This window comes from Lepidochelys olivacea (assembly GCF_965140295.1).
Source record: "Lepidochelys olivacea isolate rLepOli2 genome assembly, chromosome: 8".
Lineage (NCBI taxonomy): Eukaryota > Metazoa > Chordata > Testudines > Cheloniidae > Lepidochelys > Lepidochelys olivacea.
The window spans coordinates 65804963-65831480 of record NC_140418.1 but is presented as its reverse complement, the minus strand read 5'-3'; the positions used below and the strand labels follow the sequence as shown (position 1 = coordinate 65831480).

General features: G+C 37.6%; 1 protein-coding gene across 5 annotated transcripts in view; it reads right to left on the bottom strand.

Annotated features, from left to right (window-relative positions):
- Positions 1–404: 404 nt before the first annotated feature.
- The window catches only part of NR5A2 (nuclear receptor subfamily 5 group A member 2), a 115128-nt gene continuing 89014 nt past the window's right edge, over positions 405–26518 (bottom strand). For all 5 annotated transcript variants that reach the window (XM_084637319.1, XM_084637323.1, XM_084637320.1 and 2 more), the window contains one exon: positions 405–3624. In XM_084637319.1, coding sequence (XP_084493445.1) covers positions 3377–3624 — 248 coding nt within the window. In that variant the 3' untranslated portion in view covers positions 405–3376. The remainder of the gene's footprint in view (positions 3625–26518) is intronic.

Below are 26518 nucleotides of genomic sequence, written 5' to 3'. Positions count from 1 at the left end.
ATGCTGTTAATTGATTCTCTTTTGTCTTTGTAGGTAACACTGAATATCAAACTGCTATTCGAAGACTAAGAATGCTGTTAAAGAATACATATAAAACCATGTATCTATAAATATGCTATTTTGAAAGGAGATTTATCTTACCCACTCTTTCAAGTCATGTGTATTGCTTTCAGCATATGCATCTACACCGTGTTCATCATGATATCTGAGGTTCTGAACGTAATGTTTCATACATGCAAATTTATATTCCTTTCTGCATCAAATTTTCTTTGGCCTCATCTTCAGTATTTTTTAACTCCTGCTTGAGTAACTGACTTTTCTTTGACTAGGACTTAATTTCCAATGCAATGGGATTATTATAAAAACAATTTTAAAATAATCAGGATGGGCATATCAATATTTATTGAAATACTGAAAAAAAATCCATTGGTGATGCATAACTCCTGGCAAGAACTGACATGACAATAGGTATTTCACTGATACAGTAAGAGAACTTCAACTTCAACAAGTAACTAACTGCACATTCTAAAAGTTGCATGGATTTAAATCCGAGGCAGCTGCAGAACGTCTGTAATACAAATATTCAGACATTACAGATCGTCTGCTTACAAATACAGAACTATAATAAACCAGGCAAAGCCAAAACCTTTGTATTTCAGTCTGCTTTTACTAATATGTCCTGCAATCAATAAGGCAGTCACAAGTAAATGTCTGGTTACAAAGTGGTTAACAATTAACTTAGGGAGATTTTTGTTTAGAAACTTTGGGCAATCTGGAGGGATTCTTGGAACCACAGATACTGCTAATATATGTTATAGTTTATCTGAAACTGTTTCCATTAAATTGTATGCAAATTGTTGCTTGTCTTTTACATCCTTATATTAGTACTCTTGTCCTGTACATAGATAATGGTGCTGTGCATTCAGTTAGCAACACATTTTTATTTATTTTTTAAGCTTTAATATTCACTGAGGTTCACTGTAGAGTTTCCATAAAAACAAATCAAGAATTTACAGAATCTGAACACTTGAAAAAGAAAAAAGAAATATTATACCCATGTTGTACATATGTGACCACAGCAACTTCACTACCACCCTCAAATGCCATTCACATCTTACTTTCTGTAAGTTTAGTTGTTTTGTTTTTTTCAAGTGATACTTCCATCCCTATTGATTATACAAGATACTCAGGTGAAATATTTTCATATTAACATTTGATCTGTAAAACAGCGTGAGTGGTGTTCCATGATGTGAGACAGACATCTACGTGCTGCTGACACTAGGCTTAGCTAGGTTTGTACCCTACACATGGACAGAATATTAGAGATTATTAATACAGGTGATTAAAATAATCTGTTTTATACTAATGCAGAAATAACTGATGTCTTTGGTATACAATGTACAATGTTTGGAAAAGAATTTAAGATAAGAATGCACCTTGTTAAATTCACATAAACCAGAAGAAGCTACAAGTCACATAATTTACAATAGATTTAAATAAACTACATTTAGGATTATGAAGATTTACAGACATTTATCAAGTGAATGGTTTTAATTTGTAAAGACCCTTGTATGTCCCTGAACTATGTTCCACTAACTTGAAGACATGCTACAGTAAACACATATATTTGGCTTCTTCATTCTGGCTATATCTTATATAAAGATGAAACCAAGGACCAATAAATTAGCATCATAATTGTCTACAGTGGAAACTATGATATACAATATAAATAAACTATTCAAAAGCCAGCAACTGTCATGAAAAAAAATTAAGGGATTAGGAGTTTATACAGTTTCTACAAGTGATTGTGCAGCCGATAATCTCAAAAAATTAAAGTTTAAATGAGATTCCCTTTTTGATTTTAGTGTCTCACGACATACAGTAATTCAGTACTGGTAAAATAATTACCAATCAGAAAGCAACACTAAGGGAATCACTTCTTTGCAATCTTATCACAGATTTTTTTCCCACAGGACCTAAAGAATGTAAACACTAGGGTTCTTTTTAACGTAAAGTATTAATACTCTTATTTTAAACATACGTCGATCCACATTTGCCCAGTTACCTTTTAGGATAATGAAATAAGGCAAGACTTTCATAACTGGGGCACTACATGTTATAATACTGATATCTTCATTTGGATAGAGATGTAATTATTTGTCCTTCTCCAATATTTGTTCTGCAGCAGACTTTGGTCTACATAGACATGGCAGTATCACTCTTCTTTACCCATGGAGAATATTTTAATTACCTAACTTTTTTTTTAAAAAAAATATTTGTTTTATTTAAATTATGTGTTTAAAACTTACTTTCTTTTCTTGATAATTTTAAAGATCACTTCTTAGCAAGCAGTTTTACTTCATCAGCTCATACATTTTGATTGTTGGTTTTTTTCCATCGCTAAATGCACTTTAGATGTTGACTTGCATTATTTAGCAATGTTACCATTTGAAATCTGAGAAGATTTTATTTATTTTTAAAAGAAACTAACTTTAAACAGGATGGCTAAAAGACTGAAAAACTTCAGCAAGCTTATTTAGCATGAAAATCTTAGACAATGCCAGAGCCATGTTTTTGACACTGTAATTGAAACATGGTTGAATTGGCAAATTTACTTTGGAGCAACTATTTGTGATGTTTTATATCCATCTCATGTGATACTAGTAGAAGAGGGATACTGCCTGATTTAATTACATGAACACACAAAAAACAAACTTCAGAACATATTAAGAATGTCAAGCTAACTTATTAACAGACTCTTCATATTATCTATTTGCAGGCCTGAGACACAGACATTCAAAACCAGGCTTTTATGATTTGGTGGAGTTACTATACAGTATGTGGCCTACTCCAGACCTTTATTACAGATTGAATAGGTGTCACAACATTTATCACAGGCAAAGTAAGTGTTGGGTCCTTGGAAGGATGATAGAAGATGTTGATGGTGCAGTTTTGCATCCTTTAGAGTTGTTTTAGAAGTCCTGCTGTACAGTGAAGGATTTTAGTGCACTCAATTTCTCCGCTATATTAGCTTAATAACACAGATCAGTTTGTTTCTAAATTTCTTCATAGTGGCGATCAGAAAAGTTAAATATACAAGAATTGTTCCGGTTTTTTTCATGTTGACATTGGTGATAGATCCACTTGTAAGCTTGTTTCATTCCAGTACAAAGTCCTGTAAAGATTCCTTTGGGGATGTGTAGCATTTGATTCACAGTTTGCAATACAAATACCCTGATACATCACTTATTTACTATTAAGTATTTGATTATTATACCATTTTGCAAAGTCTTAAAACCAAGTTTTTAATTAGCATTGCTTGGAGCTGTTCAGAGTATTTTTTTTTCTTGAAAGCAGAAGCTCTAGTGGGTATAATTTATGCTCTCTTTGCATGCAGCATTTCAATGAGAAGGTTATTACATGGCACATCCCCATTCAGGTGTTTGTAGTAGAGGTATTCTTCGGCCTGCATACTGATGGCCCGGATTTCTGGTAGCCGCAGGAGAAGCTGCCCAAATTTGTCTGTCTGTTGTGGATAGTTGCACATTGTATAGTCCAGCAGAGCAGCATTCACTTGTTCCTGAACACCTTCCACAAGCTGGAAGTTCTCAAGGTTTTTGACATCTGAGGGGGGGAAAAAGAAAGTAACATTTCAATTGCATCTGAATTCCTGTTTACTAATGCAATGTTTTACTTAAAAGATGTTTTTTTCTCTTGACAAAAGCATACTTTACATGCTGCTGAATATTCAGCAAATCCATTCCCCAACTTTCCTGGGAAAATGATCACAAAAGAACTCTAGCAGAGTGTCTTGTTGAAATTTTGCATACACCTCAAATCAATTAGACACCAATGGATTTTGAGCAAGGTCAACTCTTTTCATAGCTTACAAAAGGAAAGGTTGAAGATTTCTGAAGTAGATGACCATAATATATTGCCAGCAAATGAGTCCCCAGAGGGAGACCTATCTTTAACCCAGTATATTAAACAATTCATATAATTCTGTATTAATTTTTCTGACCCAAGGTGAAATCTTTGTCCAGGGTATGATGTAGTTAATTCTAATAAAAAGTGACAGGGTTCTTGTTTCTGTTTGACATTTTCTAAATGATTCTGAAAGCCTTTGACTTGTCTAGCCTATGCTAATGAGCCATCTGGTACACTCCAGTGACTGCCAAAATAATCTTACCTACTAGAAACTCTCTAAAATATATATTTCAATGACTAATGATCTTTATAAAATAAAACCCATGTCCTTTGGACAGAATAAAAGATAAGAAAAGTGCCCTTTAACCTGAATATGGTTTATAAATTCTGATACATTGATCTTCTTTGCTATTGGACAACTGTCATTCACACTGGTGAGGTGGGCACTGACAAATTGTTCATTCTAACAACATACCATTATCTATAAAGCACCTCTGAGCTCTCTAGGAATGTTGAAGTAGATGGTTTACTAAAAGGTAGTTTGGTGGCATACTTATTTTGATGTGTCTATATTGCAGTATTATATAGTCCTTAACATGAGATGCTGAACTTTTTTTATTATTCAAAAGAGTGTAAATTAAAGTTCTGTTCAATGCAAAAGACAACACTATTGGAAAGCTTAGTTAGAAACTAAAACACAAAAAGATCTAGAAATTCAAAATTTCAGGATAACTAAAATCATCCTGCATACATGTATACACCAGATGCTGTTAAATTAACAACTTTAAATATATGTATGCAGTGATCAAGGTACAGTTGCTGTGAGAACGTGTCTTGGTTGTCAGCATAACATTATGACACAAATGAATGTTAGCAAGAAACACAATAACAATGTTAATTAACATGAACGTAGAGGCCAAATTTTCTCCTGTGCAGATTTTTCCAGCATAGTAGGCAGGGAACTTGCTGAATTCCCACCTGTGGAGTCTCCTTCAAATTTTATTGGTGAAGGGAGGTGAATGGAGTTTTTCATTATGAAGAGCAAGAATGGGTTTTGGCCTGGGATACAAGTGGCACTCACTTGAGCCCAAGCTTTGACCTAATTTATTTTAAGCTTTAGGCTATTAATGCTAGAATGTGTTTTAATGCTTTTAATAGGTAAGAGGATAAGAGTGCTTGAAACGCAAGTAGATGAACACACGGTATAAATTACAGGCTTGGCAAAAAGGTGAGACCTAGTAAGGCCTATTACAAAGTTGGCATAACTAAATCAGGAGTAAGCATTAATAAGTCACCTAGGGTCACCAGTTCTGGGGACTTTTTGTGATTTGTATCTTGTGACAAGCAAGTTAGCCACACAAGTGAAAAACAAGTTATATAGTAGCTTTTGGGGGGATTTGGGGTACATCTATCCATGGAGCTGACTACACTGATGTATCAAAAGTAGTGGGAAAGGGGTTGACCTAACAGTGAGGCCAACTGTAGAAAGTTAATTATGGGTAGCCAGCATACCAAAAAAGGTTTCCCAGAATATCACAAATGGGTTGGGGCTGAACCATTGTCAGATATGGTCCCAGTCATGTGTAGATATAAGGAAAGAAAGGGGTATAAAGAAGGCATGTATCTGATCTTTGGTGAGCACCTGAGAAGCTGATGTAAACTGGACCGTCACTTCCAGATTATGGTGGACTCCACTGACTATATCTATTTTTATCTGTTTCCTATGTTTTCAGAAGTTTTAGTATGACAACACTAGGACTGGCTGTTTCTATGCATCTGATTTTTGTTCAGTTGCATGAATGATTTGTGTGCTTTGGTTATTAAATAAAAACTCTATTAATGTGATTCACCAATCTCATTTATTAAATAATAATGTATGTAGCTGGTAGAGAGGGAACCTGCTATCTGTGATTGGTATACTTTGCACCCCAAATCAATTTTTCAGCCTATATGCCAGAGATCAGGTCCATCGGCACCTATTCCTAAAAGTACTTCTGATGGAGCAAAGCCTGGTTCCTGCACAGAGCCCAAATAAATTCTGCTGTGTGCAGGAAGACGTTGGAGGTGATTGAAGGACAGAATTTTCCCATTCCAACCTGGCAACAAGGTCTGAACCACTCTGAAGTTTCTGCATGGCCATTAATGCAGACTTGGGACTACAGTAGCATACGCAGCTCTTTGCATGGGTTGTCCCATAGCCACAAATCCCTACTATGTATGCCTGCTGTAGAGACTGACATGCAGCAGCTGCACTCTTCAGCATGCTGAAAATATGAGGTTTCCCTCCATGGTTACTCTGCACCTTGCTCCTTCAAAGTGCTAGTTTGACTGTGTGTGTGTGTGAGGCCTCCTGTGACCAAGGTGTATTTGGCCCTTACACTCTCTGTCTGAAGAGAGGAACAGCCTATGCCTCTACATTGAGCTGAGTTCATGAATCAACCCTGGGCAATCCACTTGCCTCCTTTTTATTGTGCTGCAGTCCTGAGCAACTGGGAGCACAACCTCCTCATGAATTGCTCGCTGGCTTTAAGGAAGCCAGTGGGAAATCCCTAAAATTGGAGCAGGTTCTATTCATAGCTAGGGGTTCCAGAAACTAGACTTCAAAGCCTGATCAGCCACCTCCCCTAGTTATCCAAACCCTCAGTTATCCAAAGTTTTCTGGTGTTCCCAGAGATCTTTGGATAATCAGGTTTGCATTATATTATAAAAATATACCATGCATTGTTTTTAAAGACATTGTTTCAATGCTCATAATTGCAAACTATGTGGCTGTAATTAGTCCTCCAGGAGGCTGTAATTAGTCACTTTTGCTCTTTGCAATGTCTTGTGTGGGAAATGGCATAATTTCATTTTCTCTAGTCTACAGAAAACAAAGTGCACAGAATTAAATGTGAAAAGTTGTACTGCTCTGCATAAATTACCACTGCCATTTGCTTTTTAGAAGAATAATGACACTCACAAGGTATTTTGCAATTCTGCAATGGTTTAAAAATCTGTCTAAAATATGTTTCTGGGAGGTTGTTAAGAATACTAACATTACTAACTATCACAATTATTTAAAATGGGTTACTTTCAAATGTGAAATATAATCACTAGTTTGCTGCTATAATGTAAGAAATTCCCACAGACACTGCAGGTGAAGTAAAAGACAAACAGATAAACAGGGAGTATACAGTTTAGACTATATTAAATGAACAATGATATGTTACAAAATCAGTATGTCAAACATCATCTTATAAATGTAACTTTTGAACTGCTTTCAGCTACTGTGGACCTGATCCAAAACCTATTAAAATTGATGGGCATCTTTCGACTTCAATAGATTTTGGATTAGGCCCTATTTTAGGTTAAATTATTATAATATTTTTATAATAAGTTTAATCCTGACTTCTGCTCTATGTTCTTAAATATTACTCATGTTTTCAACTGTAACTTCACAAAACCACTCAATTCTTAGCAGAGATGAAGAACAGCCAAAGTCTGAAAATACACATACTTCTTAAGTTGGTGTTTTTTCTTCTTGTTTTTTGTTTAAGATATGGAGGCAAAGTATGTGCTGTTGAGAGACATATTCTGCTGTCAGATGTGCTGGTATCATATTGGAGTCAGCTATATACTGCCCTCAGTTAAACTTGTGCTACCTGTGACCTATGACATTAGTTAGGCCTGTGTGACCCTTTGTGAGTTCAGTGGCTCGATTTGATTTAATGGAGGATGCATGGAGGTGAGGACAGAATCTGTCTCTGTGATATTTTCTCACTTCAGTGCACAGAGCTTTAAGCATTCCTATAGAACAGTGATGACCACTCTAGGAATGCCATATAAATAACTTCAATTAACAATGACATTAAATACCAATGCTAGTATTGTGGCTAAAATGCAACATATTCAAGTTGAAAATACACTTCTTAATGCATTTGCTTTAGAGAGGTATTCTTAATAAAGTATTACCATTGCCTGTGGTCTCGGAAAACCCGCTGGGTCTCACAAATTATGCACAAAACAAATGTAGAAAAACACAGGAGATAATTATGAGGCATTGATATAATGGGAACACATGATTTTAGGCTTCATTGTGAGGCCCAGTACCCCTATAAAATATAACATTTACTTCATAATTTTTTTTTCTTGGAACCCTTATGGATTTACTTAAAAGTAGTCACAGTAATAAATGTAAATACTTTTAAAGAGATAGACAAGGTGGGGAGAGGTCCACCTCTGACGAGGATGAGTAACAAGGAAAAATAGAAAATGTAAGGTATTTTTGTTGGCTTCTTCAGCTTTGCAGGTTAGAGCAAAGGAGATTATAACACTATTGGGCCCACTGCTGCTTCCTGATGCTTGTGTATTTAGCTGATTATTCATAATGTGGTACTTAACAGTAATTTTGATTTTCTTTTATTTTAGCTATTCTAGGATTTTTTTTTAACATTTGTGGTTGTACCTCTGGGTAAAGCGATTTGATTTCATTATAAAAATATTTATCTTCTGACTAAAGATTCTATGACCACTAATGTTTTATGTGGACAAAGCACCAGTCAACATATTGAGATCAGTTGGGATGAAATTCACCTGACAAGTATAGTAAGAAAATCTGTAGTGCTTTTTATAAAATTATTCAACCTATTCCAGTTTTTTTTGCAGTCTATATGTCTGTCTATCTTTGTATCTCTTAGTGAGATTTTAAAGTACATATGTTTAAGCTTAAAGTAATAAATTCGTTTAGAAGATTTAAAAACTTGTAAAATAAAATGAGCAGAAATAGCCCCCCCCCCCCGCACCCATACACCCTTTAAATTCTAGCAACTAGAAAACGCATGTTGTGTTGCTACAGTAAGTCCAATCTCTTATCTCATCTACTTTATTCACTCAGGGACTAATTACCAACTTTTTACATGAAACAGCCTTACTGTGAGCTCACAGTGGGGCGCACATCTTTTTCCATCCTTATTGGAGAGTACACCCTTAGGTCTTCTGGAATATATTACATGTTTTACAAGAACTAGCAATAGCTGTTCTGTCAAACATAGACTTTGTGTTCTCTATAGTTTACTTCTGAAGATGAAGACAAAAAAATTATTATAGTGGTGCCAGTAGCAGCCCTATAGTCACAGTAAAGGTCTGTCAGTATTCTCACTAAATCCTCAATTTTCACGGGTTCATACCTCTGTCATCAAATTGTGCTCTAAGCTGAAATTTTGCATACAAGATGAGCACACTTGGGTTTTGAAGAAAACACTTTTGCATATTTTCCAAAAAATGGGTCTGGCCTTTAGAGGGGGGAAATATTTAGGTTTCAGAGAGATTTCCTCCCCTCATGTTCCAAACTTGAAACACTGAAATTTGGTGTGCTATTAATCTATAGAGAGCTCTCACTGGTTTGGGAATTTTGAAAAGAAAAATGAAAGGGAATGAGAGATTTAACTTTGAAAAATGGTTACTGTGCAGGAGCTGTGTAAATACTTTTCAAAGAATGTTAATTAATTTTTAGTACTTCATTTCACCAGCCACTCCTGTCTGTATTGCATGAACCAACTGGCCATGCACATGCACAGAACCCATAATTCCACTCCCTCCTCTCTGGACTTTGGAGTTCTCAGCTCCTAATCTAGTTCCACAAATGAGAATGCTAATGTTCTCAATATTTTAAGGTATGAGAGGAGAATTTTTCCAGAAGATGTCAAAAAGTGAAGTACTTTAGAGATGAAAATTCTGAAATGGTTCCTTTTTTAAATGTTTACATTTTCCCCAATGTTTCCTTGCCTCTCTGCTCTTAGACTCCCAAAAATCACATTGGGCTGCAAAATTTGAAAGAGAGAGATTTCGACAACATTTTGTAGTAATAGGTTTTGTGCTGTATTTACAATACTTTAAAGTAACTTGCTATTCTAAAAGACCATGATCCATACTTCCGCAACAGATCTGCTCCCTATAAGTGTTCAGAATCATATCTACTTACTTTTGTGTCAAAATATTTTATAACTGCTTCATACTTCTGTTAAGTTCTGGAGATAAATATGACTAGGAGAGAGTGAGCTGGATTCTGTTCCTTCCTTCCTTTGTGCATCAGCATATTTACTAAGTTCCTATCACATCTGCTTGTGCAACCCCAGAAGACAAGGAGCTTTGTACAGATTCACCTAGGCCTAATTTGACCTCCAGAATCTTTATTACTGGTGATGATACATGAAAAGAAATGAAGCCAGCTTGACTCTCAGATCCCAGGTTGAATTTGCAGGGCTGGCAGATAAAACAAAAACCATTACTACTTTTAAACTGAGGACATTTATCATTGAAATAATTGAGACACAATAAAAATGGAATCCCACAGCAGCATATTTACCAAGTCACTTTTCAAAGTAGAGATTAATTTAAGTCCTGCTCCAATCCCTATTGACTTCAGTGGGCCATAGATAAAATTCTTAAATTTATTATATATTAAACTCTGTTTCTCAAAGGACTCAGCTGTAGGGAAAACATATGGACAAATACAGTAGTATACTTGATGTATACAAACTGCTTGGGTGCCCTATTAAAGACCTTTGTTCTCCTCTGCCTCCTCACCACATTTGCAGCAGCTGAAGCACCCTTCAGCCTCAGCCTCCTGAGGTCACAACTGACATTTACACTTGGACTTTTTTGGCCTATCAGCTGTCAGATGCCTGAATCTCCCACTCTCTCCTCCTTCTTTCCTCTTCTCTTTTCTCCTCATGCCTTCATTTCTTCCTTCCCTTCCTTCTGTCCAATTTATTTCTTCATTATTCTTCTACCTGCCCATCCAAAGAATAAAAAAAGCAACTCTGGAACTAATAAATCATGTGCCATCCATTCCGGTGACCACATGCTTGTAATTTGCATCCTTTCCCTACATTATTTATTTTTGTCTTTTTAAACTATATATCCTTCAAAAGAGGGACTGTGTCTTTCCATATGCAAGGTTGAATAGCAACTATGATATTTTGGGGTCTATCAAAAATAAGACTCCTCATAGGTTTCTAAAGTTGAACACGCAAAATTATAGGATATTTTGGACAATTTGGGCAGAAGTGACTTGCTGAAGGTCATATAAGGAGTCTATGGCAGGGAATAGACTATATCTACACTTATGGTGGCGTGTACACTACAGGCAGTACACATGTCACTACCTGCCACAAGGAAAGAAGGCAGGCAGGGTCCATACTTGTCACTGCAGTGTGTAGCTACGTGCTACAGTGAAAGGCTCTGGCAGTGGGGGAAGGATCTGGGAGCAGGGAGGTAGTGGGGAAAGGCTCCGGCAGCAGGGAGCTGCTGCCAGAACCTTTCCTCACTGTCTTCCGGCTGCCAGAGCCGTTTACTGTGGTGGGGAAAGGGTCTGGCAGCAAGGCTCTACACTGCTAAAAATAGATGTGGGAGGCTCTACTTTGGCATGTAGAGAGCTGTGTGGACAGTGTCAGGTATGTACACTGGGGGTTCAGGCATGTGGGGCACACTACTCGTGTAAGTTGTGTCTCGCTGTCTGCACTGATATTTATAGTGCTGGCTGGGTGTGCATTGTCTGTACTCTACATGTTGCCATAAGTGTAGAACATAGATTAGAACCCATATTACTTGACTCCTAGTCAAGTCCCCTGTCCACAGTATGACTAATGGCTAGAAATATTCAGCTTACCAAATATGGCAAATACTTGTACTTCTAAGCGAGCTAAGGATTTCATTGGCCTAATAATTCTTTCTTCTCAGAGCCTCTTTGTTTCAAGAGTTGTTGACTGAACTAACCGTAGTCATAGGAACCTGATTTGTCAACATATAATGTTTACAATTTGTAGGTTATGAATATTCAAAATCAGTGTAATTTTATATGAAATTCCTGGAAATGGTGGGTGGGGCAATCTTTCAAAAGACTTGAAGCTGAGAACAAAGGTAAATAAGGTGTTATATTTAGATAATGACAAATCACAATAAAAGAGGAATGTGGAAATACACATTCCTTGGATGGGAAGGTACTGAAAGTCTGGAATAAAGAAACAGGGGTTTTTAGATAGGCATTTTAGGGGGGGAAGTTGGAATATTATGTTTCCCCTTTACTAATTAAACCCTGTTTATTAGAGGAATAATGGGCAGATTAATTTCAGGTGTAGTTCCACTTTAGTCAGTGAAATTACACCAGGAATGAATATGACCAAATAGAAGTACAAATATTTTTTGAAAATATAGCCTATATAAATGTCTACTGTGGTTAAAACACAGAAGTGCAGCTGTCACTGAAACCCTCTTGAGTAGCAGGCTGTATCCTTTTATAAAGCCCATCTGTCTCTATGAAAAATGCATGATCATAAAAAGCAGTGTTCCTTAGGGAAAAACCTCTCTGTGCTAATCTTGTAGACACTTTACAAAACACTTTTTTAAAACTTAAGTTTGCTTTTGATTTTCATTCTGGAACTTTTGTGTTTTTGCGAAGTTTTCTTATTCTAATAGAATAAGATATGAGGTTCAGTTTGTTCAGGTGGCAAGTCCAGACTATGAATAAGCTATGTTATAATATGAAAGAGAATTAAACAGGCAGATCCAAGTGGGGATATATTAAGCCAAATTTAAGCTCCAGTTGTTGAATTTAGCCTGTACTGGATGTCTGGTTTGCCTCGGGATAAATTCAGCTTTTCAGCTAATCGAATGAGGAAAACTGCCTCCGGTATGATAAAATTTACAAGAGAGCTCAGTCAAACAGTTCTTGTTATAAATATTAGCTTAAAGGCATTCTTCTGGTTTTTGGATCAGGAGTGTATGTAAATTTAATTATTACATTTAAAACTTTTATCAACTTGGCTAAAATGTTAGGTCAGCCAGTTATATTATGATGCTCTATAGGTAAGAGAAGAGCTTCATACTCCTTTTACTTTTGTATTATTCTGTGAATCTTGTTTGGCTACACAACACCATTTGGTTTCAGTGTAACCAAGTCCCAGCAAGAACAAGAATTGTAACGTCTTTTCTTTAAAATGAGAAAATATAGCTTACAGTAAAGATGTTTTAGTGATTTACTAATTTCAGAGACCCTGTACAGTGCCATGTTTTTCTGCCAACATAATAGATATGTTGGCAGAAAAATTACCTAATTTAGTAATTAAAACAAAACAAATACAGATGAAGAACATAAATATTTAGCAAAAAAAAAAGGAGGACTTGTGGCACCTTAGACATCTGATGAAGTGAGCTGTAGCTCACGAAAGCTTATGCTCAAATAAATTTGTTCGTCTCTAAGGTGCCACAAGTACTCCTTTTCTTTTTGCGAATACAGACTAACACGGCTGCTACTCTGAAATAAATATTTAGGTGTACTGTGGAATCTAGTTGATAGGTAGCTGTAAGTTTGTATAAGTTTTAAGTGCTAACCATAGCAACATGTTCTGTATGGTATGGTAACACACAGCCCTCTCCTAATGGAACACAGTCATAGACCGTTTGTACTTTTTTGAAGTTTTGCACACTCTACAATGTGAGTGGAAATTCTTTTTCCATTAAGCAAATGACTTTTCTTGTTTAGTTTTTTTGTTTGTATTCACTTGAACATTTTAGCTCTTACCTTAAAGGGCTCAATCCTGCAAGAGGCTGAGCACTCTGGTCTCAACCCAGCAAAGCAGTTAAGTGTGTGCTTTACTTAATGTGTGTGCGAAGCGCTTTGCTGAATCTGGACCAGAGTGCTCAGCAGGATGGAGCCCACTGTGGCAACAAAACAGTGCAGACACACTCACTATGATCACAATTCACTTTCCTGGGCCCAATCCTACACCACTGAAATGAGTGGCACTTTTGCCATCAGTTTCAATGGGATGAGGGGTCAGGCCCTGACATTTCCATATGGCAAGATTACAAAACCAGGGGCCAAAATGAAGGAAAATAATCCAGAGTCCAACCAGCATCTTATTTCTGGGGGGAAAATATCCATTGTCAAAGTGATTTCCTAACAAGGTCATTAAAGCCAAGTTCTTATCAATAATTTTTTGACATTGTTTAAATTATTAATTCATCCAAGTGCTTGGGGAAATGTATTTTGTGTATGACGGACAGTAAATCCATAGTGTGATTTTTGTCTTCTGCACTCCAAAGCATGTGGCAGAGGGAGCAACAGGGATACTGACCAAAGGAATCTCAAAGTACATTAGCCATTGTAGCTCTTACTTTATATATATATTATATAGGTACAATGAGGTGTGTTAAGAATAGAATGACAGCCTCACTCTTTTCCATGCATTCAGTGCTAACAGTAAGGGGTTTTGTTGTTCATAATATCTATTTTGCTATATCTGGCAAGTAGTTACCATAATGAGAATAAAGATTTGTATAATTGTTATGGTTCAGTAATGTGCTGTGCAGTATGGTATGATAACAATAGTGGTAATAAAGTTTGACTATTTTTACATAATATCAATGAAAAACTTGAGCTTTACTATTATTACATATGGGATAGTCTTTATTGGGAGCATCTGCGTTTTTCACAATGTAGACTTTACAACTACAAAGATGGTTGGAGATTGGTAATGAAATATGGGGTCTTCCCATCTAGGCGACTGGTTCAAATCCATCCAAAATTAGAGCTGATCAAAAGTCATCTGATGCCAGTTTGGTGGAACTATGTAAAATGAAGGGGTGGGAAGTGCCATTCCTCACTGGCAGATGTGGATGTCACAAAATCCACCATCAGGGCCGAGTGTGAGAATCTGTATCTGTGCAGATAATAGGTACTGCTGTTGGCATTCTTGGCAGAGAGGCCAAGGAATGAATGGGCATGGAGACTTTTCACCTTTCCCCCCTTAAAGTGGTCCCTCCAGGTCAAGGCAAGGCACTGCTGCTTCTTGTTCCATAGATAAAAAGCAGGCTTCACTTTCAGAATCCTTGACCTTTCACTACCATTAAGTGCAGTTTAACTATGTGATTTACTACTAGAATATTTCAAACCATCTTTCTTTTTACATAGCCTTGTTACTTGCCTGAAAAGTGGTAACATAATTTTTCTACCAAGACTTTTTGTCTACGCTTGGATATAGAAGTGGTTTGGATACTTAAATTACAGAGAGAGATTTCATCCTGTGGCTTCCACATGTGCAAAGGCACTTTGCAGGTACAAATGCTTGCATATGTACTTTAAAAAGGTTATATACCTGTGCACATGCAAATGTTAAAATCTGTATTAATTATTTCCCCCCATTGGGTCTTCTGTATCAGTTGCTAACTTGCATATGCAGATATTTACAATTTCATGCACACACGGGTAGTGGATGGGTAAAGACTCCACTGAAATTTTACCCCACAGTGTGATGCTTTCCATAGCACAACTTAACTGTAGATTCATGTCTGTAAATTATATTATTTATTTGTATTCCGGTAGTGCCTGTGGGCCCCAGTGGAGATCAAGCCCTACTGTTCTAGATACTGTGTAAATAAATAGCGAGAAGCAGTCCCCGCCCCCAAGCACTCACAGTTTCGACAAGGCAGGGATGGGGGGAAATGAAGTATTATTCTCCCTATTTTACTGATGGGGAATTGAGGCATAGAGAGATGAAACTGACCTATCTAAGTCAGTGGCAGAGCCAGGACTTGAACTCAGATTCTTTGAGTCCCAGTTCAGTGTCTTAACCAAAATCCCATCCTTCCTTTCTAAATATTATTTTATTTTATGCTTGGTGGCCATTCTGTTTTGAACACATGACATTCTCATGAAGTGAGCTTTAATTCTCAGTCACCACCTTCATTTTCCTAGTCACAAATCTATTCAGAAAGGCTTCTATAGTGTAGCAGCAGAGCACATTTTAAAAGTTTTCCCTGGTGTAAATATGAGGGCTAATTAGGGATGGGTGGGCCAGGTTAAGTAAATCCCAGATCTCAAATCAAATTTGAACCATTGCTGTGGATAAACAGCTTGATCCTGTTTGTTGCTGAATGCCCTCAAGTAAGTCAATGTGAGTAAAGGGTGCTCAACACTCCAGAGGATCAGACCCTTAATTCTGCCTCCACTATCAAATCTCTGTAAAGACTTCTAATCCTAGTTCCATCTCCCACTACTGTTTCCTCTTCCACAGGGCTCTGGTGGGCACTAGGCTGAGCTCAGGTGCACCACTTACTGTCACCTACTGCTTCCCCTTTAGGGGCCCAATCCAACTCCCACTGAAATCAATGGGAGTATTTCTATTGAATTGACTGGTATTTGGACAAGGTCCTACTTGAAAGTAAGTGTCCCAATGCACCTCAGAGCATGTGAATTTTTCCAGCTGTGAGTTACAGGAGTGTTTACTTGTGGACAGGGTTACATTTCCCATTCCCATTTTATTTTCAAGAGTGGAATTTATAACTTCATTTTAATTTTTTTTTACAGATTCTCATTAATCTTTCTAAATTAACAGTAGAAGTTACACTGGCTGTAGCTACAGAAATCTTTAAAGAAGCTTGAGTTTCTTACTTTTAAATGTGAGGTCATGACCGCGAAATATTGCTTTTCCATTAAATCACAGTACTGAAACAAGGGGGATATATGTTTTGTGGGATATAATTTAAGTAAGTATATACCCGCACCCTTGTGGTATATATTTATATAAACATGCAGACTTTCAAGTTCAAAGGTATTCAGCAGCAAACACTGGATTCTCTGGTTATACATGATCATATCCTAGAAATGCCAGAGGAACTGGTAAAATTTGCTGCAGCATTCTCCCACCCTTGCTGCAGAAAACAATACTTCACTGCTGGAGAAATCCAAGGGCCCTGATCATATCCCAGGCTATCAGCTCATAAATTTTCTTTTGTTTCTCTGCATTCTTGATTTACATTCACTAATTGGAAGTTAATGTGCTCCCAGAGGCACATAAATCATATTTAATCTAAAAATCATACGACTTTCTTCCAAGGTGTGCTTCAGAAGGCCACTGAACATGTTAAATATTCTAAATGCCATCACTGTATCTACTATGTCTTTGGTAATATTATGGTGAACCTTTTTTAGTAGGTAGTGGTGACTGGGTGTTTAACACAGAGGTTATTGTACCGTTTGCTTTAATCAGAGGAAGTTTTCTGAATGTGGACTAGTGAACATTAAAGCAACCCTCACTATATCTGTCCGGCTGAATTTAATTAAATTATTTCAAAACAAAGCAGTGAAAGATTTCATCTTGATATTAATTTTCGTAGTTCAGCTTTTGGGGTAAACAAACAAACAGTTCCCAGTGTAGAAAAGACAAATCAGCCTTGGCACCTACCCTGCAAAAGAATTACCAGCTAGAGTAACATGACATTGGATCCAGTTGCGTCAAAAATCCCAGATGTTTGATGTTTCAAATTCAGACATCCTTCATTTAGACCGAAATAACAGACATTTATTGTGTACCTTGCAGTTGGTGACTATTTAACAGCAAGGTGCTCTCACAGTATGGTACTCTTTACTTTATGTGCACAGTAATGAAAGTTCACTATTGATTTTTCTGTAGCTGCTTGTAACTATTATAGTTGATACATCAATAGAAAAGGAAAGCACAATGTTTCACAGGAGGCAGAAAATCAGAGAATACATGATGCTGTGATAGTAAATCATGGCATAATCTCAGGAATTGATAGATGGTTACTGCTCACTTGAAACCCATGGCTTTCTCTCAAAAGACTACCCTATAATCGCCCAATATGTTCTAACAGACTGACTGCCTGTAATAGTGCTAACGGACACAACACAATGTTTCATCTTCAAAGTAATAGTTTCCACAAGCTCAGTTGTTTTGTTGTGGCAGAGTCCATTTTGCATCTTATTGCAAAGGGAGACAGAGAGATAATATGGGTAGGACTTGAACTTTGTAAGAGATTATTTCCAGAAAAGAGCACAGAGGATTTAAGTAAGTTGTCATTAATTCTCAACTTGCAGAAGTCTGCAGGTCTCAGTAAAGGAAATGCCTAAGAATTGGTTATTGTTGGTGTCAAAATATTTGAGCTGTTTTGTCAGAAAAGACAACTGCACAGAAAATAAGTTTACCACAACCACTTCCGGTTCCAGTGTTCTGAAAGGGTGCCAGAAGTCATGTGAATAATTGGTGGTGCTCTTAAGTGTCTGCTGCTGTGTCTGCAGAATGTTTTCAGGGCACAAATATGTCTGAATTGTACAGTATGCCTTGTGAGGTTTTTACCAGGAATGTGCTCAGCTGCTCCATTCCCTTTTCATCCCTGTCCCAGCTATGGTAGTTTTACTTGTGGTTTTATTAACTGTATGGTCCCATCTCACTGCTAAACTTTTAAAATGTAAAGATCTGTGGTAAAGAAATGGGATATTACTGGGGGCAAAACTCCAGATAACATAGCTGGCTGGATGAAGCTTTATGTATTATTTATGCTCTCACAGTAGCTATTTACCCATGTTCCTGCACTTGTAGAATTCCCTTCTAGTTATTTTTTTGAAGAGTTCAGGGTTTGACTTTTGGCCCTCTCAGCCCTCCAAAAGGCAGCAGATGATTCCATCTCTGCAAGACATCTGCCAGAAAAAAATGGGTATCCACAAAGGGAACAGACATCCTCAGAAAATCACCTGCCTCCCTACCGAACTTGGACAGCAGCTGCCCTTTGAGGAAGAGTCTGTCTACAGTAATTTATTCTGTTTTGGTCCATGGGTATTTTTGGAGAGGAATCATCAGGAGGAGGCCCAGAGTCCTTGCCTTTCCTGTCCCCAAGCAATCCACTCCCATGAAGGGTTCTCCTGCAGTTGGGAGAATGGAGAGGGTGCTGTTGAGGTGCCACGCCCCATTTTGGCATCCTACCCCTTCTGTAGCTCAACAGCAGCAAGTGGAGGGGTATACTGGGACCCACATTTCCAAAGGGCACTGAAAGTCACTGTCTGGTGATGATGGTCAAAGTATATTTTCCGCATAAACTCTTGAGTGTAGTTTATAAAAGCAAGTTAAGAATATCCTTAATAATTAAGGACAGTGAGTGAATCTTGTGCAGACTGAGGTTTTGGAAACTGCATTGAGTATTTTGGGGGCTTCTAAAGCTAGTTCACCCTGCTCACTTTCTGCTGCATGCTCCACCATTGTGGTAGGCATTGTACAAACAGATACAGACATAGGGCCTCTTCCCTTAAGAGCTCATGTACATAATTATGTATCTGTATTGTTGTAGTGTCTAGGAGTCCCAGACATGAACCAAGACCCATGGGGTGAGGTGCTGTAAACACAGTACAAAAAGACAGTGCCTGCACCAAAGAAATTGCATCTAACTACCGAAGCCTGTTTCTGCACTTTCTTCCATTGCTCTTTTCCTGTTCATTTATTTATTTCATTCTCCCTCCATCTCTCACTTTTACTCTTAGTTCTATTACATTTTTCTTTCCTTTCTGCCAATTTTCTCCTCCCCACCTTTTAATATTTTTACTTCTTTCTCATGACCCTCCATTCTCTTGCCATCTTTTCCTCTGACCCCCATACCATACTATTCTTACCCTTCATCTTTTACACTTTCACCACTTCCTCTTTTGTCCTGACATGCTCTTTTTCCTCCCATCTGTTTTCCTTCCTGAACTTCCTTCTCTCTTGTTGACCTGCTCTTGCCTCCATTTTCCTTTCTCTCCTGCAGATCCACTCATTATTTTTCGTTCCTCCTTTGCTAGGAAGCCACTCAAACTGCCCCAGTTGTTCCTTCTACTCCACCCAGCATCCATATTCCTTCCTTTTCTCCACTTTCAGGTCTCTCCCCCTTCTCTCTCTCTTTCCAAGTTGTCCCCCCTTCGCTCTCTCCCAGGTCCTCTATTACATGTCTTCATTAACCACCTCAGTCCCCACAGTTACAAGAGTGCTCTCTAAACGAGATGTCTGTATATATATAGCTAGTTAAATAATGTACTAGAAGATGGTGCTTAAGAATATGCAGCATTGCACACAGGTTTTCTAGGAGCAGTAAAAGTTATTGTTGTGCCTTGCAAATGGATTCCTTTGTGCAGCTCTTTACTTCAGTTCTTAACGGCTTTCCTGTCTCCACCATGGCTAATTCCAGCTGTGTGTTTTTGGCTGTAAGTAGGATAGGCCCAAGAATCTCTTCAGCCTGGCTGCAAAGATTCTTTTGATGCAGAGCCAGGATGAATCAGGAGCTACTGCTACTATGTATTTGCATAGCCCTCCACATCAGACCTCTCAGCAGTAGGAAGCAGAGGTCATGTCCACTCTTGCTGCACAGCAAAGAGGCAGGCAAGTGTACATTTGGTTGGCCAGCAGGTGACAGGAATAAAAGCTCCCATTTGGCACTGGAGAAGGCACTGCTCTGCTCGCAACCTGGCAGGGCTGCTACAGCCATCGTCGGGCATCAATGGGATGAGAGAAGTATGACGGGGATTTTTGGCACACACTGCAGCGTGTGTTCCCTTAGAGGCTGACTATCAAGTTTATGTTGGCTTTCAGGTGACCATCTTATGTTCATGCTGTGTTTAAACATGTTTGTAGCCAACAGCTCTGATCCCAGTGTGGAATGGGCCTCTGTTGGGGTAGATTGTTCCATATTTCAGATTTAGCTCATAGTTATTTACAGCACTTCATTGTTCCCTTCTACACCTCATCATAAATTAATGTTTGTAAACAAACTCTCGAGATGTTAGAAATTGGCTGGGAAAATCACTGTTAAGATTTTTAAATATATTTAGTACTGCAAACTCCTACAAGTTAGATATTATGGCCAGATCCTGCCAATCCTTACTTATGTAACTAGACACATTGCTTACTTACAGCAGTAAGGATTTGCAAGAACCTCTTAGTTTTACTCTGGCGGGAGGGAGTGATGGGGGAATTATCAGTTCTATAATGATCACTTCTACATAAAAATATTTAACTCTCAGCCTGCTACAATTACTTTCAGAATCTATCCATACATTCAGAATATTACCATATGTCTCAATTCAACAAAGCACTTAAGATCATGCTTACCTTTAAAAATGTGGGGTGGGCCTATTGAATTCAAAATTAATCAAATGGATAAGTTTTGCTGGATAGGGGGCCTAGGACACCAAAACTGAGGAACTGGTCTAAGGAGTTTACTGCTTCTGCTTACAGTACTTGAAAATTGTGTATGTATGCTCATTCGCTCCCTCCCCCCAAACACATGCAATCCAGTGCCATACAAACATTGAACATATGTAATCTACATTAAAGACATATATGGTGCACAAATTCCAAAGTGACCTATCAGACCCAACTGTTGATATGTGCTGTTTTCAGTATAGATGTTAGCAATGGGGGAAGCATCTAATACTACAGTGACTGACATTCTATAAATTCATTAGATAGATAAAGTCCCTTGGTGTTATGATTGCAGAAGATACTGGTAGGCTTATTCTGAAATCCCCACTGAATGCATATAAAGGCAGTATAGAATATAAACATCACTTGGATACCCATGTTTCTAATTACTGACAAAATTGTGTCTAACAAATATGTGACCTAATTTTCTCTTCAGCATCTGATCCTTTTGTTGTTTAAAAAATTGCATTTTTAAAAACCCAGTGAAAGAAACTGCCGGCTTTTTTTGGTCTGTAACATTCCCCCTTCCCCAAAGGTATAGTGACCATATCGAAAGTAGTTCATGCCTGGTGTAACTCCATTGAACTCAGTGGAGATACACCAAGGTGAATCTGCACCATTCATTGTGTTTTATCAAATAAAACCAATGCAAATGAATGATGATTATTTAATTTCTACATAATTTTGGCTTAGTGCAGTTGTTAAAACACAATCCATGTAACCATAAAACAGAAGGGTAACTGTGCTTCCTTTTGAGGAGTTTATTAACCATGACTCTAACATCCAGAGCTGAGGTGAATTATAAAGGATTAAAAACCAAAATGGCTGGTTTAATTCCTCCTCATAATTTATTAATCCCCCACCTCTGTTCATTTTACTCCTTTAAAATAATTTACTTTTTTCATAGACACTGAACAGATATAGATTGAGAAACTCTTTGAAGAAAGAAAAGGAGTACTTGTGTCACCTTAGAGACTAACCAATTTATTTGAGCATAAGCTTTCATGAGCTACAGCTCACTTCGTCGGAGGCATCCAATGAAGTGAGCTGTAGCTCACGAAAGCTCATGCTCAAATAAATTGGTTAGTCTCTAAGGTGCCACAAGTACTCCTTTTCTCTTTGCAAATACAGACTAACACGGCTGTTACTCTGAAACCTGTCTTTGAAGAAAGGAAAGTAGAAAACAAATGTTAGCTGTCTGTTTTTCTTCTGAGCTGATTGTACAGTGTTTGGAAACCAGCATGGAAGGCTGGACTAAAAAATTGTCAGCTTGCCGAATAAGTGTTGTCCAAGAAGCAAAGAGTAGTCTTGCATGGTCAACTCAGTTTATCAAAAGCGGCAAAGAGTCCTGTGGCACCTTATAGACTAACAGACGTATTGGAGCATAAGCTTTTGTGGGTGAATACCAGTTTATCAAAATCCTCACTCCACCCATCATCATTTAGCATCTGTAACAACTTCAGGAATCAGGACTCATTTTCCATTATTTGGCTTTTTGTTGCTGGTTATGATGGATGAAGTGAAAGGAAGACAGCTTGATTTCTTTCCCTATATTGAATTTAGAAGGGCCAGAGTAGCAAAGGAATATGGTTTTGATATAAGGTTGCAAAGGAAAGTCAAGTACGTGTCATTTTGTGCCATACAATATATGGAATGTAAGTGTTTGGGTGTGAAAATTGACCTTTGAAAGGATTCATTTCAAAGGGTTCCACACAGTTTTAGCCCCTTAATTCCCACCAACATGAAAATGTAGAAGGTAACTCCTTCAGGACAATATGTTACACAATTTATAAAGAAAAAAGACTTCCCCCAACATCCATAAAGGTTCTTTAATCAGAGGCCTTTAGCTGTGACTTTTATGGAGTCTGTCATAAGGCAGCCCTGCCTAGAGTGTCCGCCTGTGACAGACTGCAGTATAACAGTCATGCTTGCCTCAGTTTCCCCTTTCAGAGGCCCCAGTAACTCTATGCAAGCTGTCTAGACCTACTTCACTCACAGGGTCTAGTCACCCTGTCTCAGTGCCAGATGATATTTTGGTTACGATACTTTCAATTATATAGCATCTTTTATTCAAGCATCTCATTATAACTTACAAAGGTGGATAGATACTATTACCATTTTACAGATAAGGAGATTTAGGCATCATTTGAATAATCCAAAGCCACATTGTGAATTTGTGACAGTCAATAATAGAAAACAATTCTCCTGACACCCATCCCCTTCGGAAAATCCTTCATAACATGAGTTAATCCTAAATGTGTTCAAATCTAAAGCAATTAGGATCAAAGACATAGAAAATAAACAAAAGCAATATGTGAAATATCTTTATTGGGCCAACCCAGTTCAACCGAAGTCTACTTTAATAGATTTTAAGGCCAGAAAGGACCATTATGATCATCTAGTCACAGGTCAAAGAACCCCACTCCCCCAGTAATTCTTCCATCAAGCCCATAACTTCTATTTAAGCTATAGCATATATTTTAGAAACCCATCCAGGCATGATTTAAAATCTTCAGGTGACACAGAATCCACCATGTTCCTAGGTGGTGGTTCAATAATTAATTATCCTCACTATTAAAACTACACCTACTTACTATGACCTGCCTAAAAAATATTTATTAGCTATCTCACCAGTTCCATTAGGGCACACTTAGGGCTTGATCCTAGAAATGTGAATAATCCCATTGACTGCAGTGGGATTACTCACACTAGTAAATATTTGCAGGACTAAACTTTTATCTGATAACCAGGGCAACTCTACACTAATAAGCAACCAACTCAATGAATTTAAAGGTGTCTCCTTGCTTGTGCAAGTCATTCTTAGGCTGGGAGTAAAGAACAGGGAATGTAAATGATCTTGTTCATTTCCAAAAGTAATCTACGCTAAATACCATCAGTTAAGTAAACAACACTATTAATGTAACAAGCATCACATGGGATAAATATATTGTCAAACTGCTGTTTGAAAAAATATACTTAAATTCATGGCGTTTTTAGCTATTGCAGCCAGCTGCCATCTCATAATAAATGAAATTCACTCCTTCCCTTGATATAAATACATATTGATTAGGTTTAAACTCTGAACTTCAAAATGAGTTATATCTGCCCATGGCTCAACTGCTTTGTTCACTAGACAGAGAAAAAAACCCCAACAACTCCAACACCTATTATACTGCGTTTAATTAAGACAAGCATCAGCTTTATGTACAATTATTTGCTTCTGCCAAGTCTCTATGGTGCAAATATTGAACGGTCACATCTCCTGAATGCTAATCAATCCTTTCTGAATTCCAAATGATTACATAAATTTAAGGAAATGTTTATTTGCCAGTATTATCCTCCGATGCATACATTAGTTAGACATTAGGATCAAGATATGTGCATCTATTTGACAAGTGTACAGTAAGTATTTTTTCAAAATTAGGCTATCATATGGGGAAAGTTAAAACTACGGCTGCATGCTAATAAAGCTGAGAACCCCAGGATATTTCTCTTGCTTATCTGAGTTCACTAGATACAATTTTTCTAATGCACTCGGGTAACAGTATGTGATGAATACATTACAAAGACCTCCAATGGTTATCACTTAAAACCATCATAATATTAGACCAGTTATAAAGAGGCATATTTTATAAGCTGTCAAAGGTAAAACAATAAATCTGGCGTGACCACGATGCTCATTCTGAATAAGATTAAATTAAACCATAAGTACTGTCTGATACTTTCAATAAGAATCAAGCATATTTAAGGCAACAATTCTATCTTTGCATGCATGTGTGCAGTCAGCTTTTACAGAACTCAACTAGAGATCTGCATTAGCTACTGGGGGCAGAATTTGTCCCACATAATACTTCACTTCCACCTTGTAAAATCTGTTTTGAGATCTTTGAATGAAACATGCTATATAAATGCAAAGTATTAGGAATATTATCTATGAGCCTCACAACAGCCTTTAAGATAAAGAACTATTATTGTTCCAATTTTACAGACTGTGAAATAGAGACACAGAAAGTCTTAAGTAACTTGCACATGTGAACTGGAAATAGAACTTCTGGGAATAACTTTGTCTGACCTAATCCTTCCTCTTGTTATTTTATGTTCCCAAATTTATAGCACCTTTAGTGAACTGTGTCTTTAACAAACCCAATAGCAGCCCAAACCAGAAAATCCAAGTGGCTGGGTTCAGGTGTGGTAGATGCAGAATGATCTCTGAGGAAGCTGCATTAAAGGTCTGTTTGTTGGGTTGTGTCTCTGTGTGTGATGATAAATTGAGGATCATATACCCCTGCACTGATTAGTTTCTGTCTAGCTCTCTGATATTGTCCTCTGTTCACTCCTCAGACCCCTTTGCCCTGCTCAAGCCACATGACTCACTTTGTTCCATCTCACACTCACCAGATCTGTGCATCCCTAAGCCTTGAAACTCCACCACAAACCAGTCCCCGTGCCCCCTTCACATCCCGCTTTAAAACATAGTGCTTCCAAATGATATCCTAGTGTTCCTCACCTAAGAAGGGCTAACTAACCATGTGATAAAAAAATAAACCCTCAGCAAAAACTGTGGAAGTGACAAGTTACATGTGAACCACAAAGCTTTAGTAGTATTTGTTGCTAGCTTTTGTCTGTTTAGATAGTAAGTTCTTTGGAGCAAGGGACCATTCCTTGTCTGTATATCACCCAGCACACTGTGGATGCTATATAAGTAAATAATAGTAATAATTAATAACAAAATGCTTTTCCAGCTTCAGGCTGCTGCTGAGCTCTTGGAACCAACTGAAAAGTGTTGCGGCACAGATTTCTCTGTGTGCTTTCCAAGAAGCAAATGATGGAGCACAATAATGAGAGCTGTCCTCTCCCATCTGTGCTTGAGTACTATAGAGAATACACAGACATAAGTACAGGTTTCTTTGCTAATATTGCTCCTATCTGGCAGAAAAGGGGCACATCCATAATGGACAATATAACATCCAGGGAGCGTGAATCACAATTGTCACCCCATGTGACATGGTGGCCTGCTTGAAAACTAAGGCTTTCTTTGCTTTGTTTAATAGCCCATTGTTTGCCATACATAATGATTAAACGTTTATTGTTTGTACAAGTCCCTGTTGCCTCATGTTAAGTGAGATGCAAGATCAATAGTTGCTCTGCAATTATTTGCCCATTGATAAAGCCTTCATTTCTTAAATGAAGTACATTTATCTCTGTTCTGACAGAGATGAGAGAAGTACCAGTCAGTTGCTGCCTATTCTAGCAGTAAGCTCTGCAGGCAGACAAGTGGCTGGACATGGGTCAAATGATGTCTAACTTTCTTCCTATTGGCATTTCACTTTACAAACTGTTCTGATGGAAGCGTTGACAAATCCTTGCTGAGTTCTAATGGTGAAAGCTAGCAGGACAAATAGGAAGTTTTGGTAAAGGGAAAACAGTGGCTGGATTTCAGTTTAAATGACTTGACTGTAAAAATACTGGACAGCAATAAAGAAAAGATCTGTTGCACTGAAAACTCAAGATGATAGAAAATATCCCAATGAGAAACCTGCTTGGTTGTTAAAATGTCCATCTTAAATTAGTCATTTAGGTAATGAAAA